The 25557-nt window shown below is 42.0% G+C and overlaps 3 protein-coding genes across 6 annotated transcripts; 1 reads left to right on the plus strand and 2 right to left on the minus strand.

The window, feature by feature from the left end:
• Window positions 1-205: 205 nt before the first annotated feature.
• LOC111436654 (somatic embryogenesis receptor kinase 2) lies at window positions 206-6225 on the plus strand. The gene is made up of 11 exons (XM_023074368.1): window positions 206-743; window positions 1814-1946; window positions 2049-2120; window positions 2524-2667; window positions 2775-2846; window positions 2930-3001; window positions 3093-3205; window positions 4783-4914; window positions 4997-5338; window positions 5424-5818; window positions 5911-6225. Exons 1-11 carry the CDS (start codon window positions 656-658, stop codon window positions 6223-6225), a joined length of 1878 nt encoding a protein of 625 aa, XP_022930136.1. The 5' UTR covers window positions 206-655.
• Window positions 6226-15656: 9431 nt separating this feature from the next.
• Window positions 15657-17890, minus strand: LOC111436657 (cucumber peeling cupredoxin-like). The gene is made up of 2 exons (XM_023074377.1): window positions 17406-17890; window positions 15657-15952 (listed from the first exon to the last, which is right to left on the minus strand). The coding sequence occupies exons 1-2, from the start codon at window positions 17587-17589 to the stop codon at window positions 15657-15659; spliced, it is 480 nt and encodes a 159-aa protein (XP_022930145.1). The 5' UTR covers window positions 17590-17890.
• Window positions 17891-17960: 70 nt separating this feature from the next.
• LOC111436655 (IST1 homolog) lies at window positions 17961-23841 on the minus strand. 4 transcript variants are annotated; one of them, XM_023074372.1, is made up of 8 exons: window positions 23526-23841; window positions 23240-23372; window positions 22472-22575; window positions 19937-20108; window positions 19419-19559; window positions 18657-19343; window positions 18200-18619; window positions 17961-18156 (listed from the first exon to the last, which is right to left on the minus strand). In XM_023074372.1, exons 1-7 carry the CDS (start codon window positions 23573-23575, stop codon window positions 18239-18241), a joined length of 1668 nt encoding a protein of 555 aa, XP_022930140.1. In that variant the 5' UTR covers window positions 23576-23841; the 3' UTR covers window positions 17961-18156; window positions 18200-18238. The 4 variants fall into 4 exon arrangements, with proteins under 4 accessions (XP_022930140.1, XP_022930138.1, XP_022930139.1 ...); XM_023074370.1 differs by having other exon boundaries at window positions 17961-18619; XM_023074371.1 differs by having other exon boundaries at window positions 17961-18608; window positions 18646-19343.
• Window positions 23842-25557: the final 1716 nt, after the last annotated feature.

Below are 25557 nucleotides of genomic sequence, written 5' to 3' on the forward strand. Positions count from 1 at the left end.
TATATAATGTTGCGTTTTAACAAAAAAAAAAAAATAATAATAATAATTATAATGGTTGGAGCTTGTCACGTCACTTTCCACGATGTAGCGCGAAGGCGTTTTTGACTGCGTTTGGTCAGCTCGGTCAGCATCGTTCGGGCAGCTCCCTACCCTCACAAACAAAATACGTCTCTCTCTCTCTCTCTCTCTCTCTCTCTCTCTCTCTCTCTCCTCTTTCAAGTTTCAATCTCTTTCTCTCTCTTTCTGCATCCATTCCTCAAAAGTAGAGAGCAAAAAAAAAAAACACTAATCCCACTCCAAAAACACTTTCAGAGAGAGAGAATCCAAAAGCGAACTATCTTCGATGAACAAAGCTGTGCCCGTGAAAGGGGAAAACAAATAATGTCTGAAATTTTCTGATTTTTTTTCTCTCTTCTGTGTTCATCTCTCCCCAGATCGGCTTTGCGTGCTGCTTGTTCTTCACGATTCTGTGTTCGAGCTTAAATGTTCAAGTTCTTCATGAATTTTTGAACTGGGTTTCGAGTTCTTGAGTTCTCGCGGAGTTTTTTGGGGTTTAGATTTTGTTTCCCAACTGGGGTTTTGGTGATTCTGTGGTTTTTGGGTTTGTTTGTGAGTTTTACCATTTGGATCTGATGTTGATGATCACTTAATCAAGATGGAGCACTACAAGGTTTTGGCTCTGGGTTTTGTCTCTTTGATCTTGCTGCTTCCTTCACTATGGCTTGTTTCTGCTAACATGGAAGGTTCGTTCTGCTTGGAATTGCTTTCTTCTTTGCTGAATTCGTTCCTTTTGTGTTAAATCACTTCTGAATGTGGAAATGCCTCTGTTCTTCTCTATCTCCTTTTTGTTTCTTGTGTATTTGGATAACTGGAATTGTTCTTGGAGGTTAAATAGTTCATTATTTTGTGTGTTTTTGTCTCCTTGTTGGCTTGGTTGTAAGATTAGGATGATATTCAAGCTGCCAATGGTGTTTGTTGGGGAATTCAAAGTTTATAGGCCTCAACTAAGATAATACAAAAGGGTCTGTTGGTTCTTTTCCTTCATTTCTTGTTGTAAATGATCAATGGTTGATTGCTGGGTCAAGGGATGTAATTCGTGTTCTTTTGTCCCTGTTTCGAATGTTTATGTTAAATGAAATCAGGGAACTTCCAATGGCTTGTTTATAAATCTTAAACTATGGAATTGATGGTCGTTGTGGCAGCTGAGACCTTCTTAGTTGTGAGATCCTGCATCGGTTGGGGAGGAGAACGAAATACCCTTTATAAGGGTGTGAAAACCTCTCCCTAGTAGACGTGTTTTAAAAACCTTGAGGGGTAGCCTGAAAAGGAAAGCACAAAGAGGACAGGGCTTGGGTCATTATAAATGGTATCAAAGCCAGACATCAGGTGATGTGTCAGCGAGAAGGTTGAGCCCCGAAGGGGGGTGGACATGAGGCTGTGTGCTAGCAAGGATGTCGGACCCCGAAGGGGGTGGATTTGGTGGGGGTCCTATATCGATTGAAGAAAGGAATGAGTGCCAGCGAGGACGTTGCGCTCTGAAGGGGGGTGAATTGTGAGATCCCACATCGGTTAGGGAGGAGAACGAAACACTCTTTATAAGGGTGTGGAAGCTTCTCCTTAGTAGACACGTTTTAAAAACCTTGAGGGGAAGCCCGAAGGGGAAAGCCCAAAGAGGACAATGTCTGCTAGCGGTGGGTCGGGGTTATTAGATTAGTGTTTTCAAAACACTTTAGTCTCTTGGAACTCTTTTTTCTTTGTGCTGGCATGTTATTCTTACCCTTTTGTTAATAAGTTCACTTTTATTTTTGAACAGGTGATGCTTTGCATAGCTTAAGAACCAGCTTGCAGGATCCTAACAATGTCTTGCAGAGTTGGGATCCCACTCTTGTCAATCCTTGTACATGGTTTCATGTTACTTGCAACAATGATAATAGTGTCATACGAGTGTAAGCTATTCGCTCATACATGGTCTCGTCTAGAGACGCGTATGATAAGTAATAATTCACAGGTCTACAAATAATCTCGCTCTTGTTTTACGTTTTCTTCAGTGATCTTGGAAACGCAGCTTTATCGGGCACACTTGTTCCACAGCTTGGCTTGCTAAAAAATTTGCAGTATCTGTAAGTACCGTCCGGTCTCTTTCAAGCTGTCATGGTCTTGTAATATATTCCATCAGTACAATGGTAGCAATCATATCGAATTTTGTTGAGGGAAAATCTGTTTGAACTGATTATGTGTCGGGATGATATAATTTATTCTAAGACTTTGAACCCTAGGCATGGGATCTTGATTATAATCTTCTGTTTCTTCCTAAAATTTTCTATTATGTATGATGAAGAACACTTAACGTGTCATTTATAGGGTCAACCAAAGTCTCTTGTACATAATATCCTGAACGTCCTAGAAGGCTCGTATCCCACGTGTTGTTGATCGCACATAATAATACCGACGATACTTTTTCCATTTTCATCATCAATCTTTTATTTGACTAAAAATCTTTGTTTCCCCCTTTCTTGATGACAGAGAGCTCTACAGTAACAACATAAGTGGAGTAATCCCAAGTGATCTGGGAAATCTGACTAGTTTGGTGAGCTTAGATCTTTATTTGAACAGATTTTCGGGTCCAATTCCCGACACGTTAGGCAAGCTGTCAAAACTACGATTCCTGTGAGTTGCAGTTCTAATTAGTCTATTCTTCTGTAAATCAGCTTCTGATTGAGTTGTTTTGTTTAGTTCTTACATTGTTTGTTCTTGGAATGTTTTAATATGGATAGCCGGCTGAACAACAACAGCTTATCAGGTCCTATTCCTATGTCATTGACGAATATCTCATCCCTTCAAGTGTTGTGAGTATACCTCTCTCGCCTTCAAAAGTTTGCCAAATTGTATCGATATTGTACAAATTATGAGGATAGCGTTTCTTTTCTAGGGATCTATCGAATAACCATCTCTCGGGCGTGGTTCCAGATAACGGTTCCTTCTCCTTGTTCACCCCCATCAGGTTTTTTTTTATGATTGTTACGAGTCCGTGATTTCTAAATTTGATTTTTACGACATAGCTGAACAACTTGGTTCGTTTATCCCCCCGACAGTTTTGCCAACAACTTGGATCTTTGTGGCCCTGTTACTGGACGTCCTTGCCCTGGATCGCCACCGTTTTCTCCTCCTCCACCCTTTGTCCCGCCACCTCCTATATCTTCACCAGGTGACTTATTTTCGGGTTGTTAGTGTAGTCTTGCCATGAACTGCAGCATACATTCCTGGAATTTTGTTTTTGCTATATTACCTCCTTACTGGGTTTTTGTTGTCTTGCAGTTTCAGAGATGATATTTGATAGAATTCTATATAGAAGTTTGAAATGTGACATCAACTTGTCATGATGTTATCTTCTCACTTGTTTTTTCCTTTGATATTCCATGATTTGTGCTCGAAGGGCTCGTGTCTTTAGAAGGAAGTAGCAACGACAAAAGGAAGGAAAACTATGAATCCTAAAACGTAACAATTGTGTGGTTCGATTAAAACCGAACGGTTGGTTTGGTTCAGTTTGAATAGCTGTAGGAAGTAAACTGAACCAAACTGAGCTGGTTCATGTTCGTTCGTTTCACACCTACCTTAGAAGGTCTAGTGTTCCCCATTTTTTCTCGTTTTCTCTTCCGAGATACGAAACAACTTTCAAGAGACGTTTTTTTGAGCCAGAAGTTTAAAGGGACATTGAAGTGAACCGTGTTCCAAATATCCTCTATACATAAAATCCTCGTGTCGAGTACTCCAAACAATAGAATATAATCCCCGTCCATTGCAGCATTTAGCTAATAGGGAAAAATCCTTCCCTGCTACCTCCCGTTCTTCGTTTAAACGAGGATTCATGAGATTCCCCATCTTGTTTGGAGCAGGTCCCCTAGGGCTCGACACCGTGGGTTAAATGAATATCTTTAGTTCCCAATATATTTCTTACGAGTGCCCTCACATCTCCTTGCACTTTGAACACACCTTGTCCTTATGGTTGGTTAACCAAACACAATCCCAAAGTTGGGTAACAATCAACATTTTTTTTTTGTCGGGAAAGAAATCCGATAACCCAACACCTTCCAATATTGGAATGAAAGATTCTTTAATATGAAATCCAGCTAGTCGACGTTTCGAAAGTATCGGCCATGTGCGACAGACAAGCCCTTTTGGGGGAGAGGTTTCCACACCCTTATAAAGAATGTTTTGTTCCCCTCTCCAACCGATGTGGGATCTCACAATCCACCCCCTTGGAGTCCTAGCGTCTTCGCTAGCACACCGGTCAATGCCTGGCTCGGATACCATTTTTAACAGCCCAAGCCCACCGCTAGCGGATATTGTCCTCTTTGGACTTTTCCTTCTGGACTTCCCCCTCAAGGCTTTAAAACGCATCTATTAGGGAGGGGTTTCCGCACCCTTTTAAAGAATGTTTTGTTCTCCTCTCCAATTGATGTGAAATCTCATACCAATTCTATCAAAAACATTCTATTTACCGTGTTCGAAATTGGCTATCAAACATTGTATTGTAATTTTTAGTCCAACTTCAAATTCTACCACCAAACATGCTCAAATTCAAGAAATACATCAATTATAACCATGTTTTCTACTGTTTGCCTTGTTTTTGGGTTACGAATCAAGGGCTAAGCTTCTTGTGGTCGTCTCTTATGAAGTTTTTTGTTTATACCCTTGCCTTATTATCTTGTCTCTTCTATATTCTTTTGCTGTGAATAGAAATCGATTCTTAAGAAAAATAATAACCATGACGATAATTACCAGGCGGGAACAGTGCAACCGGAGCGATCGCTGGTGGCGTTGCTGCAGGCGCTGCGTTACTTTTTGCAGCTCCAGCAATTGCATTTGCGTGGTGGCGTCGTAGAAAACCCCAAGAAGTTTTCTTCGACGTTCCTGGTCGGTGTTTTTTCCTTGAAGTTTTTTTCGATGGACTTGGTTTGTCTGATTGATCCGTTCGTTATTTTATATCGCTATGCAGCCGAAGAGGATCCGGAAGTGCATCTGGGACAGCTCAAAAGATTTTCACTGAGAGAGCTACAAGTAGCTACTGATAGTTTTAGTAACAAGAACATACTTGGTCGGGGTGGATTTGGTAAGGTCTACAAAGGTCGATTGGCAGACGGTTCTTTAGTCGCCGTAAAAAGACTCAAGGAAGAACGTACGCCTGGTGGAGAGTTGCAGTTTCAAACAGAAGTCGAGATGATCAGCATGGCTGTACATCGGAACCTGCTACGACTACGTGGATTTTGCATGACGCCAACCGAACGACTTCTTGTTTATCCGTACATGGCCAATGGAAGTGTTGCGTCTTGCTTAAGAGGTACCTTCTTTTACGTTTGGATCGCCTATTCCGATCGTCTTAAATCTAAATAAGATTCATATATGTTGTTTTCTTATCGGTTTAGAACGACCACCATCCCAACCACCTCTTGATTGGAGAACGAGAAAGCGAATAGCATTGGGATCAGCAAGAGGGTTGTCTTATTTACACGATCACTGTGATCCAAAGATCATTCACCGTGACGTAAAAGCTGCAAATATTTTGCTAGATGAGGAGTTCGAAGCTGTCGTAGGTGACTTCGGGCTGGCCAAACTCATGGATTACAAAGATACTCATGTCACCACCGCCGTACGTGGTACAATTGGACATATAGCTCCTGAGTATCTATCCACTGGTAAGTCCTCTGAGAAAACAGACGTTTTCGGGTACGGTATCATGCTTCTAGAGCTTATAACTGGTCAAAGAGCTTTCGATTTGGCTCGACTCGCCAATGACGATGATGTCATGCTACTCGATTGGGTAAGTGTTTATTATTAATTACTTGGGGGTGGGGGGACAGTGAAAGTGAAGGGAGTGTAAATATATATACATATGTTTTGGATGTATAATAGGTGAAAGGACTCCTGAAAGAGAAGAAGCTAGAAATGCTGGTTGACCCTGACCTTCAGAATAACTATGTCGAATCCGAGGTCGAACAGTTGATTCAAGTAGCGCTACTCTGCACACAAGGCTCCCCGATGGACCGACCGAAGATGTCGGAGGTGGTTCGAATGCTGGAAGGAGACGGGTTGGCAGAAAGATGGGATGAGTGGCAAAAGGTGGAGATTCTTCGACAAGAAATCGACCTATCGCCCCATCCGAATTCGGATTGGATTGTGGATTCGACTGAAAATCTACATGCAGTCGAGCTTTCTGGTCCGAGATGACCTCGCCCGAACGGGTCAGTAAAGAAAAGGAATGATTTGTGACTTAAATTTCTTTTTCTAAGTAACCATGCCTGCCCTGATTATTCTGTAACACTGCATATTGTGAAATTCATTTGTGCATCAGTCAGTCATCAGCCTTTGTCCATTTGCAAATTGTACCATTTTATAGGCCTCTCTTCCCTATGTCATGCTGTTTTTGAGTATCTATTTCCAATTTTGATATCAATTTTAAGCCTCCAACAAAATTATAAGGCTGGAGCCACAATAATCCTAGTTCTTGCGCTTACCGAGTCTGTTTCTGCACCAGACTCCACATGGTGTAAGTATGATCATGTTTCTAGGACGCAAAAGATTGTAAAGATGGATTGAACAATCCCACAAACGAGATATGTAGACTGTTTGGGCGATGAAAAACTATGATGAAAGTGATAAGATCGTATAAACGAGTATATCTAAACAATATACCTTCCCGATTTATTCCTAATTGATTCGATTCTCGACCAATTTGTTGGATGAAAGTTCTATATCGGCTAATTCAAGGAATAATCATGGGTTTATAATCAATTAATGCCTAAAGTAAAGCCATGAGAGCTTATGCTCAAAATGGACAATATCATACCATTGTGGAGAGTCGTGCTCATCTAACATGAGTCATGCCCTAAACTTAGCAATGTCAATAAAATCTTCAAATGTCGAACAAAGGACTCCAAAAGAAAAGGAGTCGAGCCTCGATTAGGGGGGGAGAGGGCATACGTTGTTCGAGGGGAGGTGTTGGATGAAAGTCCCACATCGAACAACGGGCAATGTGAATTGAGGGTCGAGAATTGAATTGTTGCAATCCCAACTCTAAGGCTAAAAATAAATAGGGTATCATTAATGAGGCTTTAACTATTTGTTGAATTTATCAAAATAATTTGATAATTAATATCACCTCACCACATGAAAAAAGTTGAATAATTGAGCAATAACTCTAAATCTAACAATTTATTCAAATTCATTGCCATATTCAATTTATTCTAAAATCTACATAAATATAGTTTTACCCAATAATAAAATAACAATTAATATTATTGTATTATTGTTTTTTTTTTTTTTGAATTTCAAAATAAAATATAACAATAATATTCTTTAGAGATGTCTATCGGGAACAGAGAAACCTTTTTGTTCAACGTTCGTACTTGCAAAATTCTTCATTTATTTTTAAAGTATGTTGTGACTGTTGGATGAAAGTTCCACCTCCGCTAATTTAGAGAATGATCATGGGTCTATAATTAAATAATGCTATCGCCATGGGTGTGAGGCCTTTACCACTTGTCACAATCGCACTTTAATGTTTCGCCTTTTTTAGTAGTCTCTGTCCTTCCCGGCCTACTGTCGTCAACGGTCCGCTTCCTTGAATGAGAGTTGGTCTTCCCGATCCATGAAAACTGTCCGTTGTTCTTTACTTGTTTAGTGGCATCTGTCTGAGGGCATTGGATAGTAGATTTTATTCTTTCTATTTTCATCGAAACTGAAGGAGGAGCAGGAGAAGTCTGTTAGATAAAACCTTTGTTTTTTCCTTATTTAGATTCACACGTTTACATTTAATTTCCCTTTGACCATTTGACAAACAAGTCGAATGGATTAGCGAATTCTTAGACGTCAATTTTCTAGGGAGTGGCACAGATTCAGTTGGCCACTCTGTATTTAAATAGGAAATCTGTTTACAGGATTTAACATCCGGATTTTGAAGAGCAGTCAAAACTTTCAGTCCTTCTCTCTCCCTTATTTTACGCATTTTATCTTTCTTCCAACAACCTCCTGTCGACAATATCCTCTCGGTGTTTTCCCTGGCCGATTATTGAAATCCAACAAGTGGTATCAGAGCCTCGTTGAAGCGATCGGTAGTATACCATCACAGAAGAGCCAACCTATCAACAATCAAGTTGAATAGCTCAAGTGGTTAGAGCGTCGACCTAATAACACACAAGTCTCGCTCACTCCTCAAGCAGGCTCGCTCACTCCTCCACGCCGCCAAGTGCCGGCATCTCCATCACCACCACGAAGAGGCCGTGGCCGACATCGTGATGACGGGCGTCGAGTAGTTGTTGAGCGAGTGATCAGAGAGACAACGACCGCCGTCGTTCAGTACCCGATGTTGACAAGGTCCAACTACAACGAGTGGGCCTTGTTGATGCGCGTTAACCTACAGGCGCAAGGGTTATGGCACGCTGTCGAGCCAAAGGAAGGAGAAACAATCGAGTATCGGGAGGATCGGCTGGCGTTCGCCGCCATATTACGATCTGTGCCCCCAGAGATGCTGGCTTCACTTTCCACCAAACGCACTGCACAATCGGCCTGGGAAGGAATCAAATCCCGTCGGGTCGGTGTACAGCAACTGCGGAAAGAGCTCTCGGAGATTCGCTTTAAGGACGGCGAATCCGTCGATGATTTTTCAATGCGGATCACGGGGCTCGCCAACAGCATCACCACCCTCGGTGGTGGCATCAGCGAGGCAGAAATCGTAAAGAAGATGTTGCAGGTCGTTCCCGATCACCTCGAGCAAGTCGCGATTTCAATCGAGACATTGCTTGATGTGAACAACCTAACAGTGGAAGAGGTGACCGGAAGACTACGTAACGTCGAGCAGCGGAAGAAGAATATCACTTCAGCTGTTGACAAGGAGGGCCGCCTACTCCTCACGGAGGAGGAATGGCTTGCACGCCTAAAGCTCCGCGACAACACCGGCGAGAGCAACGGGTCCTCCTCCAGCCGCAAAGGCGGTAAGAAGCCATGGATGTCCCACGGGCGCACGCGCGGGAAAGATGGGAATCAAAAGAAGGAGTCGACCAATGGCAGGCCGATCCAATGCTCGAACTGTGGGAAGAGAGAACACCTGAGCAGAAATTGCTGGAGCAAGCTGAGGAATAAGGAGAAGGCCGAAAAGGCCCATGTGGCTCAATCCGAGGAGGACGAGCCAGCTCTCTTCATGGTAACTGCATGCGTCCCCAATTTCGATTCCAAATCCGACGACGATGTTGAACCCAAGAAAGAGCTCCAGTTGGGCGTAGCAAAGATGGCACCAGCTGGGGAGCCAATTCAACTGGAGGAGGAGCGAGTGTTCGCTCAGATCGGCAAAAGGGACGAGCAACACGAGCACCAGCAATGGATCCTTGACACAGGGGCAACAAACCATATGACCGGGGCTAGATCTGCGTTCTCCAAACTCGACTCGGGGATCCGTGGGACGGTGAAATTCGGCGACGGCTCCGTCGTCGAGATCGAAGGGCGCGGCACCATCCTGTTCGTCAGTAAGGGAGGCGAGCATCGCCAGCTGACCGACGTCTACTTCATCCCGAGGCTCAAGGCTAACCTTGTGAGCCTGGGTCAACTCGATAATCAACGACGGCTGCTCACGCAGGCAAGGCGCACCACAAACCGTCTTTACATCCTGGAGTTAGAGATAGACCAACCCGTTAGCCTCTCGGCCAAGACCGAAGAGGTATCTTGGAGGTGGCACGCAAGGTACGGACACTTAAACTTTCCTGCCCTAGAAAAGCTACAGAAGAAGGAGTTGGTGCACGGCTTGCCAGAAATCAAAGGCGTGAACAAGCTGTGCGACGGGTGCCTCATCGGCAAACAGAGGCGCACACCCTTTCCGTCCCGAACAGCCTACCGAGCCGATGAGCCATTGGAGCTTGTACACGGCGATATTTGCGGGCCCATCAAGCCGGCGACCCCAGGCGGTAAGAGTCTCTTCCTCCTGTTAGTCGATGACAAAAGCCGCTTCATGTGGCTGACCCTGCTGCAAGCGAAAAGTTAGGCGGCAGAGGCGGTTAAGCGCATTAAAGTGCGAGCAGAGGCCGAATGTGAGAAGAAGATGCGAGTGCTGCGCACTGACCGAGGCGGAGAATTCACCTCGGCAGGTTTCAGTAAGTACTGCGACGAGATCGGCATACAACGGCACCTAACGGCGCCCTACTCCCCCCAACAGAACGGAGTGGTAGAGCGCCGAAATCAGACCATTGTCGGGACAGCGAGGTCACTGTTGGTGACGGCCGGGATGTCTGAGAGATTCTGGGGAGAGGCAGTAATGACAGCTGTCTATCTCCTCAATCGGTCACCAACCCGAAGCCTCGACGGGAAGACGCCATATGAGGCCTGGTACAACAAAAAACCAACAGTACATCATTTTCGCGTGTTCGGCTGCATCGCATACATGAAGGTAACACGTCCCCATCACGCCAAGCTCGATCCCAGGGGGCTGAAGGTTGTCTTCATCGGCTACGAACCCGGGAGCAAGGCGTACAGGCTCTATGATCCTGTAGGGGGGCGAGCTCACGTGTCTCGCGACGTCGTCTTCGACGAAAGCACCTTCTGGCAGTGGAATGACGTGATCGAGGCAGACCGTAATCCAAATCAATTCACGGTGGAGTACCTCGTCACCGAGCCTGAAGAAGGAGGAGCCCAGCATCAGGAGACGTCACCGCCGCCAGCAGGTGCACCACCTGAACCAGTGGAATTCGCAATACCACGGACTGCGGATTCGACGCTGGATGCCGATCACGATACTGATCTGGAGGCTAGGTACCGGAGGATGGATGACCTAGTGGGAGGAGATGAACCACCTGGACTAGCAGCGCGCGAGCTCGAGGAAGTGGCCGAACTACATGCCGTCAGTGCAGATGAACCAAACACCTTCGCCGAAGCAGAAAAGAACCCGTGCTGGCGGAAGGCAATGCAGGAAGAGATGACATTCATCATTGAGAACCAGACGTGGAGTCTGGAGGATATGCCACCGGGACACCAAGCCATAGGGCTCAAGTGGGTCTTCAAACTGAAGCGCAACGAAAAAGGAGAAGTTGTGAAGCACAAGGCTCGTCTGGTGGCGAAGGGCTACGTCCAGAAGCAAGGAGTGGACTTCGAAGAGGTATTTGCGCCAGTAGCAAGGTTAGAATCCGTTCGTTTCTTGCTGGCAATTGCAGCACATCACTCTTGGGAGGTTCACCATATGGACGTAAAGTCTGCTTTCCTTAACGGAGAGTTGAAGGAGACCGTCTATGTTCGACAACCACCTGGCTTCCTGGATAACGACAACCCTAATAAGGTACTGCGCCTGCACAAAGCACTCTACGGGCTTCGACAAGCCCCACGAGCCTGGAACGCGAAGCTCGACAGTACCCTACTGTCACTGAATTTCAAACGTTGTGCCTCTGAGCATGGCATGTACACGTACGGCCACGGCAAAAAGCGACTGATCGTGGGAGTGTACGTCGACGACCTCATAATCACTGGAGGCGACGTGGGAGTCCTCGGAAGGTTCAAGAAGGAGATGTCGAAAAACTTCGAGATGAGCGATCTCGGTGTGCTCAGCTACTACCTCGGCATCGAAGTGCAACAGAACTCTTCCGGCATCTCCATCTGCCAAAGTGCATACGCGAGGAAGCTGCTGGACACAACTGGGCTTGTGAACAGTAATCCTACCAGGACGCCAATGGAGGCCCGACTTCAACTAAGGAAGGCCGGCACTACGACGACAGTCGACTCCACCAATTACCGCAGCATTGTCGGGAGTCTGCGCTATCTGGTAAACTCTCGTCCAGATCTTGCATATTCTGTTGGATATGTGAGCAGGTTTATGGAAGCACCTAGGGAGGAGCATCTAGTGGCTGTCAAGCGCATCCTGCGCTATGTAGCCGGAACCAGAGGCTGGGGCGTAAGATACTGCGCTGGGAGCGGAAAGGAGAAACTCAAACTGGTCGGCTACAGCGATAGTGACATGGCCGGTGACGTTGATGATCGTAAGAGCACCAGCGGAATGATCTACTTTCTCTCAGGCGGCGCGATCTGCTGGCAATCAACAAAACAGAAGGTAGTTGCTTTGTCTTCCTGCGAAGCAGAATACATCGCCGCTTCGATGGCAGCAACTCAAGGGATCTGGCTTGCACGACTAATGGAAGAACTCATCGGGAGAGAAAGCGATCCACCAATGCTATACGTAGACAACAAAGCTACGATCTCCCTGATCAAAAATCCAGTTTTGCACGACCGGAGCAAGCACATAGAAATCAGATTCCACTACATTCGAGAATGTGCAGATCGAGGGCTCATCAAGATTGATTTCATTCGAACAGAGAAATAACTTGGAGACATTTTCACCAAGTCCCTGGCACGGGTGAAATTTGAAGAACTTCGCTCAAAGATCGGAGTTCAAATAATAAGGCAGATATAACACAGGTTTTAGGAGGAGATTGTTAGATAAAACCTTTGTTTTTTCCTTATTTAGATTCACACGTTTACATTTAATTTCCCTTTGACCATTTGACAAACACGTCGAATGGATTAGCGAATTCTTAGACGTCAATTTTCTAGGAAGTGGCACAGATTCAGTTGGCCACTCTCCACCCATTTTTAGGATAGATTGTATTTAAATAGGAAATCTGTTTACAGGATTTAACATCCGGATTTTGAAGAGCAGTCAAAACTTTCAGTCCTTCTCTCTCTCTTATTTTACGCATTTTATCTTTCTTCCAACAACCTCCTGTCGACAATATCCTCTCGGTGTTTTCCCTGGCCGATTATTGAAATCCAACAAAGTCGTCTTCTTTGAAGATCGAGTAACTTCTTCCTGTAGGTCCCCGTTCAGGAAGGCATTTGAATTCCTTCCCGTTGTCTCAGCCATTTACCCCATTTCATCAAGTGGAAACTTGCCCAACCTATACTGGAATTGTCTCTTTCGGTATTCACTCTTGTAAACGGTCGCAAAGGCTCATCTGTCTATGACCCTTCTTTTATTCATTCAATATCCCGGCTATCTTTTCAGCGAATATCTCCCGTGCTTGGTTAATCGATTGAAGTACAGGTGCTTCGGCAGTGGACTTGCGATTGTGCGGCACTCACTTCTCAGCAACAAGTGCGTTAAGCCTATTCATTCTCGCATCGCCTACGACTAAACGACGTATGCTCGAGTCTCTGACCCTAGTTCAAGAAGAAAGTTTTAGAAAATGGGGACAGAGAGAGTTTTGAAAGCAAGATTTGAGAAATTGAAATTGGTGTTATATGGGAATGTAAGCATAAGACAACAACACTCGCTTACTGCATATAACTTAGCCATGAGAGCTTATGCTCAAAGTGGACAATATCATACCATTATGGAGAGTCGTGTTCGGCTAACAGTGGCTAGAATTCATTGAGGAAAATTCTTGGAGATCGAGTTCGCTCAAAGTGGACAATATCATACTATTGCGGAGAGTCGTGTTCGACTAACTGTGACTAGGATTCATTGAGGAAAATTCTTGGGGATCGAGTTCCCTAAAAAAAAATCAAAATTAAAAAATTACATCATAGTCTTCTGAACTTAAAGAAGAATATTAAAAGAGAAATATATATATGACCGTATTTTTTTTTATTAAAAAAACAAGGTCGTCACTACATGCATGACATGTCTATTATGTGTGAAAAATTCGTTTCAATTATTTTATAAACGATGTCATATTCTTAAACATTCATAAACTTCATTTCAAATAAAAGTAAACGTCAATGAAATAGTAGAAACGAAATAACAATAAGTTCAAAGTGATAAAAATGTTACGATCTAACCTAATGGCTACAACTTAAACATAAATGCAACTACCTTAGCTTCGGTTCCATGACCTTGACAACAACGACGTTATTCGTACAACTCAACAACGCCGTCAAACCCTAAATCCAAATAATCCTCACATACTTGAGGAAAATCCGAGAACAAAAAACTCAAAAACGTAACTCTGGATCTTCTTTGTTGCTTGACGGTTTTGGACGATACCAAAGTCCATAATACTTCTTCTCGAAGTTCTGAGAAAGTTTTTTAAAGGAAGCTCGACCGGAACCAGACTCTTCGTTGCCATGACGAAGTTGGTGATGGTTATTTACCTCCTCCCTTTCTCTAAAACTTTCTTCTCTCCACGGTTTCTCTTTCCCTCTTTCTTTCTTTTTCCCAAAAATGACCAAAATACTCCTCCAAGATTGACTTTGACCAATTTTTCGAACTTTTCACTATTTTATTATATATTTTTTCTAAGTTCGTGGGATGTTCTAGATATTTCTTTCTTCTACACCATCTTCAAATTCTACCGTGGCAGTTACTAATTCTAATGGGTGTCCGGCATAAGGAGCTACCAGAGCAGACTCACTCGATAAGAAAAGGGGCTCCGCGGTGTGCAAACTGACTAGTGAGCCCATACTTGCACGCATGAGTTGTGTATAGAGTATATGGTACATATCCAAGTTGCGCGTTAGGGTAATGTTGTAGGAAAATAGACTGATATGATAGGTCCCGTCATTGCATTTATGTCCTTGCATTTAACCCCCAATAGTGGGGTCACTTAGTATTTCTTCAAACACTCAAGCCACGCGCTACCTCTATAGTCATTCATGTACGGCTAACGACGACATCGCAACTCGAGACCATGACACATGTATAGGTTAGTCATATTTATTTTCTTAGACTTAGACTAGAATAGGATGTTTTTAATTTAAACGTTTATTTATTTTATTTAGTCTTTTGTTGTATCGTTTTTTAAAGGTGTTTTCAAAACACGCAAGTCCATGGCTATGTTTTAAGACGAAGATGACGTTTTATGAAAGTTTAAATGAAGTATTTCCGCATTCAATGTTCATGATATGCATTCAGTGATTACCTTAAATTAAGTAGAAAATTTTGAGTCGTTACAAAAGGCCCTATTCAAAGACCCATGACCATTTTCACTCACGATAAGGACACTAACATGAATTAGCATCGATACACTAGTCTATCTAACCCAATATGGATCAAGCTTGATCGTACTAAAACTTGAACTTATCGATCGGGGTAGGGACACTATTATGTCTAAATCTATGTCCCTAGTAGCACAATAATTTACCCCTGTGAATAAGAACCGGTCTCCGTTCTGGTGATACCGTTCACGACCATTAATAGACATGGTAAGCTATCACAAGTTCTCTTGAATGTCGTAATGGTAAACTAAGTACTTAAGCGAACCTTGAAGGTTTATAACTTAAATTATTACTTCTAAGACTTTTTGGACTATTGGACTATCTCTTGGGGCTAATCATAATCGGGAAGCACTAAAATTCAGTTCTTTGATCATAACTCATAATTCATTCATGGGTGCACGGATTATTAGAAACATCTATATATTAGCGATCATTGGATCTACTTAGAATTATTAGTGTTTTTGTTTCTTTAAATAGCAATCAATCGTATATTTTATTTAAGACGACAACAAAGTGTGTACTGTAAGTGTTTCATTCTACTTCGATTATTTATTTCGGTGTGCTTTGATCGACCTATGGAAGCTTCGAGAGTATTTGTATAATTTAACTTTAAAAGTAATCAAACAATAGAATAGCTTCAATCGAACTACGAACACTTATAACAAATACAAGAATTGAAAAGAACAATAGGATCTATCTCAAACAAAGAACATATTAGCCATGATAGTGATGAAGAGAAGCAAGGGGAAGACATCAATTTTGAGTGCCATATTGGGCGTTGTTGTTGCTTTGGGTAAGACATCAATGGAAAATTTCATGCCATTGTTGCAATGGTTACCATCAGTGCACACAAAGTAGCGACGACGAGGAGGATTGTGTAGGGTTAAAATAATGGTGGAATCAAACACTATTCCTTGTTCTATGCATCCATCATAATCCTTTTGAGATTCGGCTTCGGTGTATGTGTGTGTCTCGTTGGCTCGTGGTATAAATTCTACATCGTAAAACAAATATACATTTCTAGTTAAGATAAACCGACAAATAGTAATGATGTTCGAGATGTTTAAGAGTTCTGTTTCTCGTTTCGTTAATGTTGATATGGCATGTAGTCCGATTAACTTGGATTATACAACTGAGATCGTAATAGTTAAGTTGGATTTGGTTTTATCGGTTTGGATAGGGTTGAATTTTTGAAAATTTGAAGATTTGGGTTAGTTCGTAGGTTGACGTTTTTTTGGTCGAGTCAACTTGATCAACCCGAAAATAGGATGATAGCCCAACCTAATCCTACCCTTTTGATTTGGGTAGGGTTGAGTTTTTTGAAAAATTGAAAATTCGGGTCAGTTCGTAGGTTGACATTTCTTTTGGTTGGATCAACTTGACCAACTCGAAAATAGGTGACAGCCCAACTCAATCCTACCCTACTTTTGGTTTGGGTAGGGTTGAATTTTTGAAAATTAAAAAATTCGGGTCAGTTCGTAGGTTGACATTTTCTTGGTCAGAACAACTCAATCAACCCGAAAATAGGGTGATAACTCAACCTAATCCTACCCTACTTTTGGTTTGGGTAGGGTTGAGTTTTTGAAAAATTGAAAATTTGGGTCAGTTGGCAGGTTGACAACCCGAAAATAGGGGGACAACCCAACCCAATCCTACCCTAGTTTTGATTTGAGTAGGGTTGAGTTTATGAAAAATTGAAAATTCGGGTAAGTTCACAGGTTGACATTTTTGAAAACCCTACTTTCGATTTGGGTCGGGTCAACTTGACCAACTCAACTCAATCCTACCCTATTACACATATCGCCATCAACTTGACCAACCCAACTTAACTTGATCCACCCAGTATCGCCGTCAACCTCACGATAAGGAATGTTTCGTTCTCCTCTCTAACCAACGTGAAATCTCACAATACACCTCCCTTGGGAGCCCAGCGTCCTTGTTGTCACACCGTCAGGTGTCTGCCTCTTATATCGTTTGTAACAGCCCAAACCCACCACTAACAAATATTGTTCGCTTTGGCCCGTTATGTATCACTGTCAATCTAACGATTTTAAGATGCATTTGTTAGAGAGAGGTTTTCACACCCTTATAACCCTTATAAGTAATGTTTCGTTCTCCTCTCCAACCAATGTAGGATCTCACAATTTGATGTTTTAACCAATGTTAGTGACACATTGTGACTTATGAATAGAGTTAAGAACTCTATTCAAATTGTTCAGAGCACCAACCGAACCAACACAAATTGGGTTGGTTTAGAAGATTTTTCAAACCGAACCCATGTACATCCCTATCTAAAAGATATATATTACATAAAAATTTTAGAGATCATAGAGCAAGAACTAAGAAATGATGATCAAATATCTTTTCGTTTGTTTTTCCAATAAAAAAGTAAGAACAATCAACAAAAAAAGAACGAAGAAACAAAAATAGGTATCGATAGTTATTACTTAGCCTGTCACCGACAAAAAACGTGGTATTACGAGCCCATTTAGAGAAGAAGGTGAGCATCGGAGGCAAGTTCCAACCAAAATCACCTCCAACCTCGTGGTCAACAGCAACAATGACGGGTAAGAGAGTTCCAATAAACAAGAGGCAAGCAACCGAACCAACCGAACCCGTAATTCTACTCATTTTAATGAATTGTATTTCGAATTGAGAAGAAAAACAAAAGAAAAGGAGGGTTTTATAGAAGTTACAAAATTTGAATTTGAAACTAAGTTGAATATTGAATTAGATAGCCGTCACAAAACGCCAATGTAATTAACACGTGATTAACAAATCATTTATTACTCTCTACGGCCACCTTTTGACCCCAACCAAACCGATTAATGCTGACGAGGTCTAATTAAAATTCAAATACTTTACAATATTAATAGCCTCCTTATCATGTTTTTTAAGGATGTTTTGGAATTGTAAGAAACTACTTCAATATAATGTTGTATGTAGGATAAAACATGTTTACTTGCTCTTAGTGAAATACCCGAGCCCCACCGAAAAATTAATTATCTAATATAGACTTTATGCATATCTTATGTCACGAGCATTGAGATACTTCCTCATACTCAGTATGATTAGTACAGATGCATACATCATGATGATACACACTCCTTTCCCTTTGTGGCTTCCAACAACGTGAATGTGTGCTAGCCCGTAGTTAGACTCCGGTGTATGCATACGAGCCCATCTAGTGAGTTTATGTATGCGTGTGGATCGTGTATTTAGATACTAACAAATTTGTCTTGTAAAGAAGGCATGGCATAGAACTCATACCTCCTGAAGATCAAGAACCATCAGCTGATGAATGATCAAATCCTGGATTTGGTTTCTGTGATGTAAATAAATTTGGGTACGAAAAGTATGGGTCGTCGTCCATCGATGGAAGCCTCTGGGGCTGATGGGGGATTGTTATGTGTTCGGATGGTGAATCACCGGGAGAGGAGTCGAAACCCGATTTCTGCGACTCGAACCGGTGGTGGTCGGAAACATCTGAACCAGGGCTTTCTTTGTGATGTTCTTGGAAAGAATCTTGTGAATAATATGGCATAGAGCTAGAATGATGATGCCCTATAGAATCTTGTTGGTTTAGGTGGAATGTTTGTTCATGATCTGGTGGACTTGTAGTAGCTCCATGGAACGGATTCTCGCAACAAATTTCAGGGCCCTCCATGGAACGGATTCTCGCAACAAATTTCAGGGCCCTGATCGTTCGTTTTCATTGTGAGTGTGTCGATTCTAACCTTTGTTAAACTAGCTGCGGAGCGAGCTGCAGCAGCAGCACGCTCGGCGGTTTCAACAGCAGCCTGAGCAGCTGCCAACACGTCCTGCAAATCCAAACTGACATCACTCTTTGTCCTTGAAGCAGAGGGTGGGGGTGAAATTATCTCCTGTTCATACTTCAAACCAAATTTCTCATCAGGTGTCCTTGAAACCGAGGGTGGTGGTGAATTTATCTCGGGTTCGAACTGTGGTTTGAAACTAAACTTCTCCTCAGGGGTCCTTGATGGGGGAGCTATAAAAGGCAAAAACTGTTTATCTTCCCCAACCGAAATATTCATTTGATCCTTGCTGGGTGAAACAGATCGTACCGGTGTCACCTCCCCACGTCTCAATTGTAAGTCTTCTGGTGGGGTTTCAGGAATACAAGAATACTTCGATGAATCATGAGTAGTTTCAGGCGGTGGCGATGTTGACGGAGGAGGGATCATAGATGAAGCAGAACCAGGATCTATAGTAGAATGTGGAGAAACTGATATCTTTGGAACTTCAGGGAAGTCTAACATGTCCAATTCAGAATCAGAATCAGGTTGTGGTGCATTGTATGCTTCGTTGTGTTTCTCTTGAGGAAGGGGTAATTTTGATGCGCTGACGAACTGTGCCGATCCATTCTGCAAAGAAAGAGCAGAAACTAAGGCATAAAGAGTCACCACAAGTTGAGACAAACAAAAAGAAGCAACACTTACAAGCAAATCTTCTGGTGATTTGTTAAACTCGGCTTCAGTTCCAGCAGGATCCCAATCTACGTCGTGTTCTTCGGCGATTTCCTTTAAGAGCTTCAGTTTCTTCTCGGGTGAAGGAGCACGAACAGAAAGCAGCTCTACCAGCTGCAATCAAAATTAAGAGGAAATATATAATTCTATAGACGCCAGCAAAGCGCTTTCTTTCTATCCCTCCACCCGATAGTTATATGCAGTAAGCCGTTGTTGTCGTCTTTTGCTTACATTCTCATATAACACCAATTTCAATTTCTCAACTCTTGCTTTCAAAGCTCTCTTTTGAAATCTCTCTGCCCCCGTTTTCTAAAACTTTCTTCTTGAACTGGGGCTAGAGGCTCAAGCATACGTCGCTTGGCCGTAAGCGACACAAGAACGAATAGGCTTAACTCACTTGCTGCTGAGAAGTGAGTGCCGCACAATCGCAAGTCCGCTGCCATCAAAGTGCGATTGTGACTAATCAAACGTAAACAAGAAATTTTACGAACCTGACGATTAACGCCACAGTTAGGCATAAGCTCTGTTGCAGCTGATACAAATTCCTTCCCATATTTAACAGCAAAAAGCAACTGAACCTGGAGAAGCTCTGTAAGATCAGCACACCTTGGAGCAGCAAAACACACACTCGAGATTGCTTCTTTCAAGTCTAGAGGACATTCCCTGAAAATTTTGACAGTTCACTATGACATTCAAGACAAAAATAAAGTACAATGAGGCATACGTTTCGATAAAATAACCATAAGAAACAAAGTGAAATTGGAATGAAAAGGCATAGAAAGACATAGCATTTATGAATACAGATACCAAAATCACATTGAACTTGATGAAATAAAAATGAGACAATATGGAATATCGAGTAAGACTTTGAGGATTGTTGGGAGGAGTCCCACATCGGCTAATTAAGGGGTCGATCATGGGTTTAAAGTAAGGAATACATCTCCATTGGTATGAGGCCTTTTGGAGAACCAAAAGCAAAGCCATGAGAGTTTATGCTCAAAGTGGACAATATCATACCATTGTGGAGGTTCGTGATTCCTAACGTGGTATCAGAATCATGCTCTTAACTTAGTCATGTCAATAAAATCCTCAAATGTCGAACAAAAAGTTGTGAGTCTCGGAGGTGTAGTCAAAAGTGACTCAAGTGGTGACTCAAGTGTCAAACAAAAGGTATACTTTGTTCGAGGGATCCAGAGAAGGAGTCAAGCCAATTAAGGGGAGGTTGTTCGAGGGCTCCATGGGTCTCAAGGGAGGCTCTATGATATACTTTGTTCAAGGGGAGGATTGTTGGGAGAGGAGTCCCACATCGGCTAATTAAGGGATTGATCATGGGTTTATAAGTAAAGAATACATTTCCACTAGTACAAGGCCTTTTGGGGAAACCAAAAGCAAAGCCATGAGAGTTTATGCTCAAAGTGAACAGTATCATACTGTTGTGGAGGTTCGTGATTCCTAACAAAGATAGGACTTTGGACATGTATTTTTGCGTTTCAAGTAACTTAGGACGAATCTATTATCCGAAAGACCACAAGGATTTTCGCCAGGAAAGGAGAGCTTGATGGTTAACCAAGAAGTTTTGTGAATTGGGAAACGCAAACTAATCAGTTTCTTGTAGGTTTAGCAATCACCCTCAAAGAACTAAATGTCCACTTTGCAAGGCTTGGTGTTTTAAATCATCCAGAGCAGAAGAAATTGGACGATCGGGTTGAACAACTAGCTCGTTAACAATGAACACTCTATTCTAAGACTTAACTTCCATCATTGTAGGATGGATCTCCATTAGTCCAAACTCGTATGGAAGAATATTCTTTACGTAATTCACAAAAATTCTTCATATGCAAATATCGATTCGAACTTTAAAGCGAAGTAACACCATATTTCTAATCTGCATTTGTATCAATCAAAAGAGCAGTAGAGCAGATATAGGGATAATACTCATAGTTATACAAAGACGAAAATAACCCAAGAAAAAGGGCCACAAGCCATTTTCAATTAGACAAGAAACACATTTGAGAAAACTCCACTGCGTTCAACAACCATAAGGGACTGTAGGTTCAACCATAAGGGACATTAAGTACATGTTTCTTAATGATGCATCTGCTAAGTCACAAATTATAAAGGAAATCCTCAACCAAATATTTTAAATTTTATTTTATAAATGCAAAACATTAACAACTATACTCATTTAGTCATTTTTTCAGCACAACAAAGGTGAGGATGGGGATTTTGTAACGGTCCAAGCCTCTCAAGGTTTTTAAAATGCGTCTGCTAAGGAGAGGTTTCCACACCCTTATAAAGAATCCTTCGTTCTTCTCCCCAACCGATGTGGGATCTCACAATCCACCCCCTTCAAAGCTCAGAGTCCTCGCTGACACACCGCTCGGAATTTGACTCTGATACCATTTGTAACAACCCAAACCCACCACTAGCAGATATTGTCCTCTTTGGGCTTTCCCTCAAGGTTTTTAAAACACGTTTACTAGGGAGAGGTTTCCACACCCATATAAAGAATGCTCCGTTCTCCTCCTCAACCGATGTGGGATCTCACAGATTTGAAACTTGAACCTCAAAGGAAGGAGTGTGTTCCTTAACCCCTAAGCTACATTCATTTAGTCATCTTTATTTAAAATAAAAGGAAGAAGAAGAATAAGAAATAGGCAGTAAACAACCATAGCATTTCCTATTCGTATCGTTTTCCCATTATAATCGTTGTAATCTTTTTATAAGTACCCTAACTTTTATAATTATGATCCAACTTTTCTTACTTCCTATTGCAAAAGTTTTACGTAAATCCTATGGATAGAACTTCCTCATCTTTTGTAATTTCACATTATCAATGAAACTAAAGAGAGAAAAGGGTTTCATTAATTAAAGTTCACATATATTAGATATAGTGGAAAGCTTTTAAAGGTCGAGCTATCCGCTTCAAACCGAATTCTGCAGGATGAAGGGCAAGAATCCATGAAAGCACTGTAACATAGTTCACTCAGTTTCATTTAGAATCCATGAAAGCACTGAAAATTTACCTTTGTGTTTCAATAATTGGAAGGCGAACAACAATAAGCTCACAAAACAATTCAAGAATTTCCTGAGCAGCCATCATATTCTCTTCTCTGATTATATGCTCTACCTGAATGCAAGAGCAGATCTAATTAAGACAACAAAAATATCCGTTGAATTATGATTTACCATATGTAGCATATTTGACCGTTTATTATAGGCAAATATCTTGTATGATATTTAACCTTCCATTACGGTTTACCATAGGTATCATATTTGACTCTATATTTGACTTTTTATTACAGGCAAATATTTAGCATTACGGCTTACCATAGTTATCATATTTGTGCTTGTATCCATTTATTGTTCTTTCTATATTATTTGTAATTTATTTAATTCGGTAAATGATTATAAACAGAGAACTTTCACCACCACTTAGGGGTGGTGGTTTTAGCAAATATTTTCATGATATCAGAGCTCCTTCAGTTTAACAATCCTAATCCTTTTTTTTTCTATGGCTTCTGAATCCTCTTCTCATCTTCTTCCTTTCAACACTCTAATCCATATGATTACCATCAAACTTTCTTCCTCCAATTATCTTTGGAAAAGCCAACTTCTCCCTCTTCTTGAGAGTCAAGACATGCTAGACTAGATTACGTTGATGGAATTATGGTTCCACCAACTCGCTTTGAATCAGAAACCACTGCACCTGATTTTAAACAATTCCCCTTTTGCCTTATTCTCCCCCTTTAGATATTAAATTAACCTAAAGCATTTCAGAAAGTAACACATACCCGAATGCGAGCAGTCGCTTCTTGACCTGTCTCAAGAAGCTTAGCTATGTCTCGGCGCATCTGCTTAAGCTGAATCTCCCTCCGATTCCTCAGCAGCTTTATCCGTGGAATTGTCAATTTAAGCAGCGTTTTACTGTATACCAACGGGAAAATTAAACAAATAACCAAAGAAGGTGATCGTCTCTATCAAAAACAGACATTCTGGAATCTCAAACGAATCAATCAAAGCAGTGACCGACACAATTCAAAGAACAGAAAAGAGAATCAAGATAAACAGTAGGGATACCATTGGGCACCCTTGAAGCCCTTGTAGAAGAAGGAGGCGAGCATGGACATGGAGATGAAGATCGATGAAGATCAAAACAAAGACGCTTTCCGGCACCGAATTACAGGATACGAAGAAATCGAATGGAAGAATCAACAAGTGTTGAAGCTATGATCGAGTTGAAAATTCGAGAAGAAATGGCGAGACTAAGATGAAGAAACCGAACCTGATCAATGTAATCAAGATGGAAAGAAATGGAGAGAAACCAAGGGGCCCAACCAGAGAGATGAACTGATACGACGCCGTATGCTCTTGCTTGGGACACGAAACGCGTCGTTCCGTTCCAAACGTTTCCTTGTGCTTGAAGAAATTTTCATGGTTATTTATTTAATTAAATCAAATTAATTCGAATTTATTTTTAATTTTAAAATACAAATATTAATTTTACTTCTATATAATTTCATAATTTTTTTAATACTATTTATTCTCTAATAATTTTTTAATTATTTGGAAATTAATTTACGTTATAAATGTGAAAAAATTTATCATGTTTTCAAGTCACGGAGTATTGGTGCATCATTAGAAGTCTAAGATATTTGATTCATACTCGTTCAGATCTTTCATATGTTATCAGAATGGTGAGTACGTACACAGAGAAGCTTACTATGATGCACCATCAAGCGGTCAAGCACATTCTTCGTTATGTGAAGGTAATCACAAGCAACAACCTAAAGTATCAAGAGGATGAGGACCTGAAAAGCTAGTCGGTTTTACCGATAGTTGTTTAATTAAAGACATTGACGATAGATACTAGAGGAATGGTGTTTTGTCTCCACAGAAATTTGATCACTTGGCAATCTTAGAACCAGCGAACTGTGACACTATCTTCCTGTGAGGCTGAATTCATGACAGCAACTGTAACGTCGTGCCAAGCATTGTGGCTGAGAAACTTGTTGCCCAAAAGTGAGTTAAAGACGGTAATCCTCTACGTCGACAACAAATTTGTGATTCGATTGATGATGAATCTGATATTTCATGGATGAAGCAAACACATGACTCTCGAATCCACTTCATTCGTGGGTGTGTCAAGAAGTGATAGATCGTTGTGGAGGTCATATACACTGGAGAGCAACGTGCAGATATTCTCACCAAGGTCGGAAGAAGAGTTATATTTGAAAAGATGCGGGAGTTACTCGAAATGAAGGATCTCGAGCAAAGTCAAGCTTACGAGTTAATTGTTTTGAGAGATTACCCATTTGACAATTTGACACAATTCGTCCAATGTACTACTCATGGGATAGACTTGAACCGCCTTCCTCTGTGCTTGGTAATATTACTCGATATCAGTGTCAAAGGCTTTTTAAGGTACTGACGGTTGTAAGATTAGACAAGTTCGGTCTCACTGTTTCTCTCCTCTCCTCTTCTCGTCTCACTGCTTGTTTCATTTCATACAAGTTCCTATTGAGCTTGTGTGATGTCCCACATTGGTTGGGAAGGAGAATAAACCGCCATTTATAAGGGTGTGGAAACCTTCCCCTAACAGATGCGTTTTAGAGCGTTAAGGGGAAGCCCGAAAGGGAAAGCCCAAAGAGAACAATATCTGCTAACGGTGAATCTGGACTGTTACAAATAGTATCAAAGCTAAACACCGGACGATGTGCCAGCCTTCTCGCTATTCCCCGAATGGGGGTAGACACGAGGCGGTGTGCCAGTAAGGACGCTGGGCCCCAAAGGAGGTGGATTTGGGGGCGGTCCCACATTGATTGAAGGAAGGAAAGAGTGCCAGCAAGGACACTGGGCCCCGAAGGGGGGTGGATTGTGATGTCCCACATTGGTTGGGGAGGAGAACAAACCACCATTTATAATGTTTCCAATTTGGGGGCGGTCCCACATTGATTGGAGGAAGGAAAGAGTGCCAGCGAGGACGCTGAGCCCCGAAGGGGGGTGGATTGTGATGTCCCACATTGGTTGGGGAGAAGAACAAACCACCATTTATAAGGGTGTGGAAACCTTCCCCTAGCAGACGCGTTTTAAAGCCTTGAGGGGAAACCCG

Source organism: Cucurbita moschata, unplaced genomic scaffold, assembly GCF_002738365.1.
Source record: "Cucurbita moschata cultivar Rifu unplaced genomic scaffold, Cmos_1.0 Cmo_Scf00058, whole genome shotgun sequence".
NCBI classification, from domain to species: domain Eukaryota; kingdom Viridiplantae; phylum Streptophyta; class Magnoliopsida; order Cucurbitales; family Cucurbitaceae; genus Cucurbita; species Cucurbita moschata.

What these genes read in the sequence shown, in the direction of transcription:
- LOC111436654 (XM_023074368.1), top strand. Translation starts at nt 656, where the DNA reads ATGGAGCACTACAAGGTTTTGGCTCTGGGTTTTGTCTCTTTGATCTTG. An exon ending in ATCTCATCCCTTCAAGTGTT is followed by an intron (nt 2,847 to 2,929) that starts GTGAGTATACCT and finishes TTTCTTTTCTAG; the next exon opens with GGATCTATCGAATAACCATC. An exon ending in AGTTTTCTTCGACGTTCCTG is followed by an intron (nt 4,915 to 4,996) that starts GTCGGTGTTTTT and finishes ATCGCTATGCAG; the next exon opens with CCGAAGAGGATCCGGAAGTG.
- LOC111436657 (XM_023074377.1), bottom strand. Translation starts at nt 17,589, where the DNA reads ATGAGTAGAATTACGGGTTCGGTTGGTTCGGTTGCTTGCCTCTTGTTT. An exon ending in TTTTGTCGGTGACAGGCTAA is followed by an intron (nt 15,953 to 17,405) that starts GTAATAACTATC and finishes TTTACGATGTAG; the next exon opens with AATTTATACCACGAGCCAAC.
- LOC111436655 (XM_023074372.1), bottom strand. Translation starts at nt 23,575, where the DNA reads ATGTCCATGCTCGCCTCCTTCTTCTACAAGGGCTTCAAGGGTGCCCAA. An exon ending in CCAATTATTGAAACACAAAG is followed by an intron (nt 20,109 to 22,471) that starts GTAAATTTTCAG and finishes CAAAATTTTCAG; the next exon opens with GGAATGTCCTCTAGACTTGA. An exon ending in AATCACCAGAAGATTTGCTT is followed by an intron (nt 19,344 to 19,418) that starts GTAAGTGTTGCT and finishes CTTTCTTTGCAG; the next exon opens with AATGGATCGGCACAGTTCGT.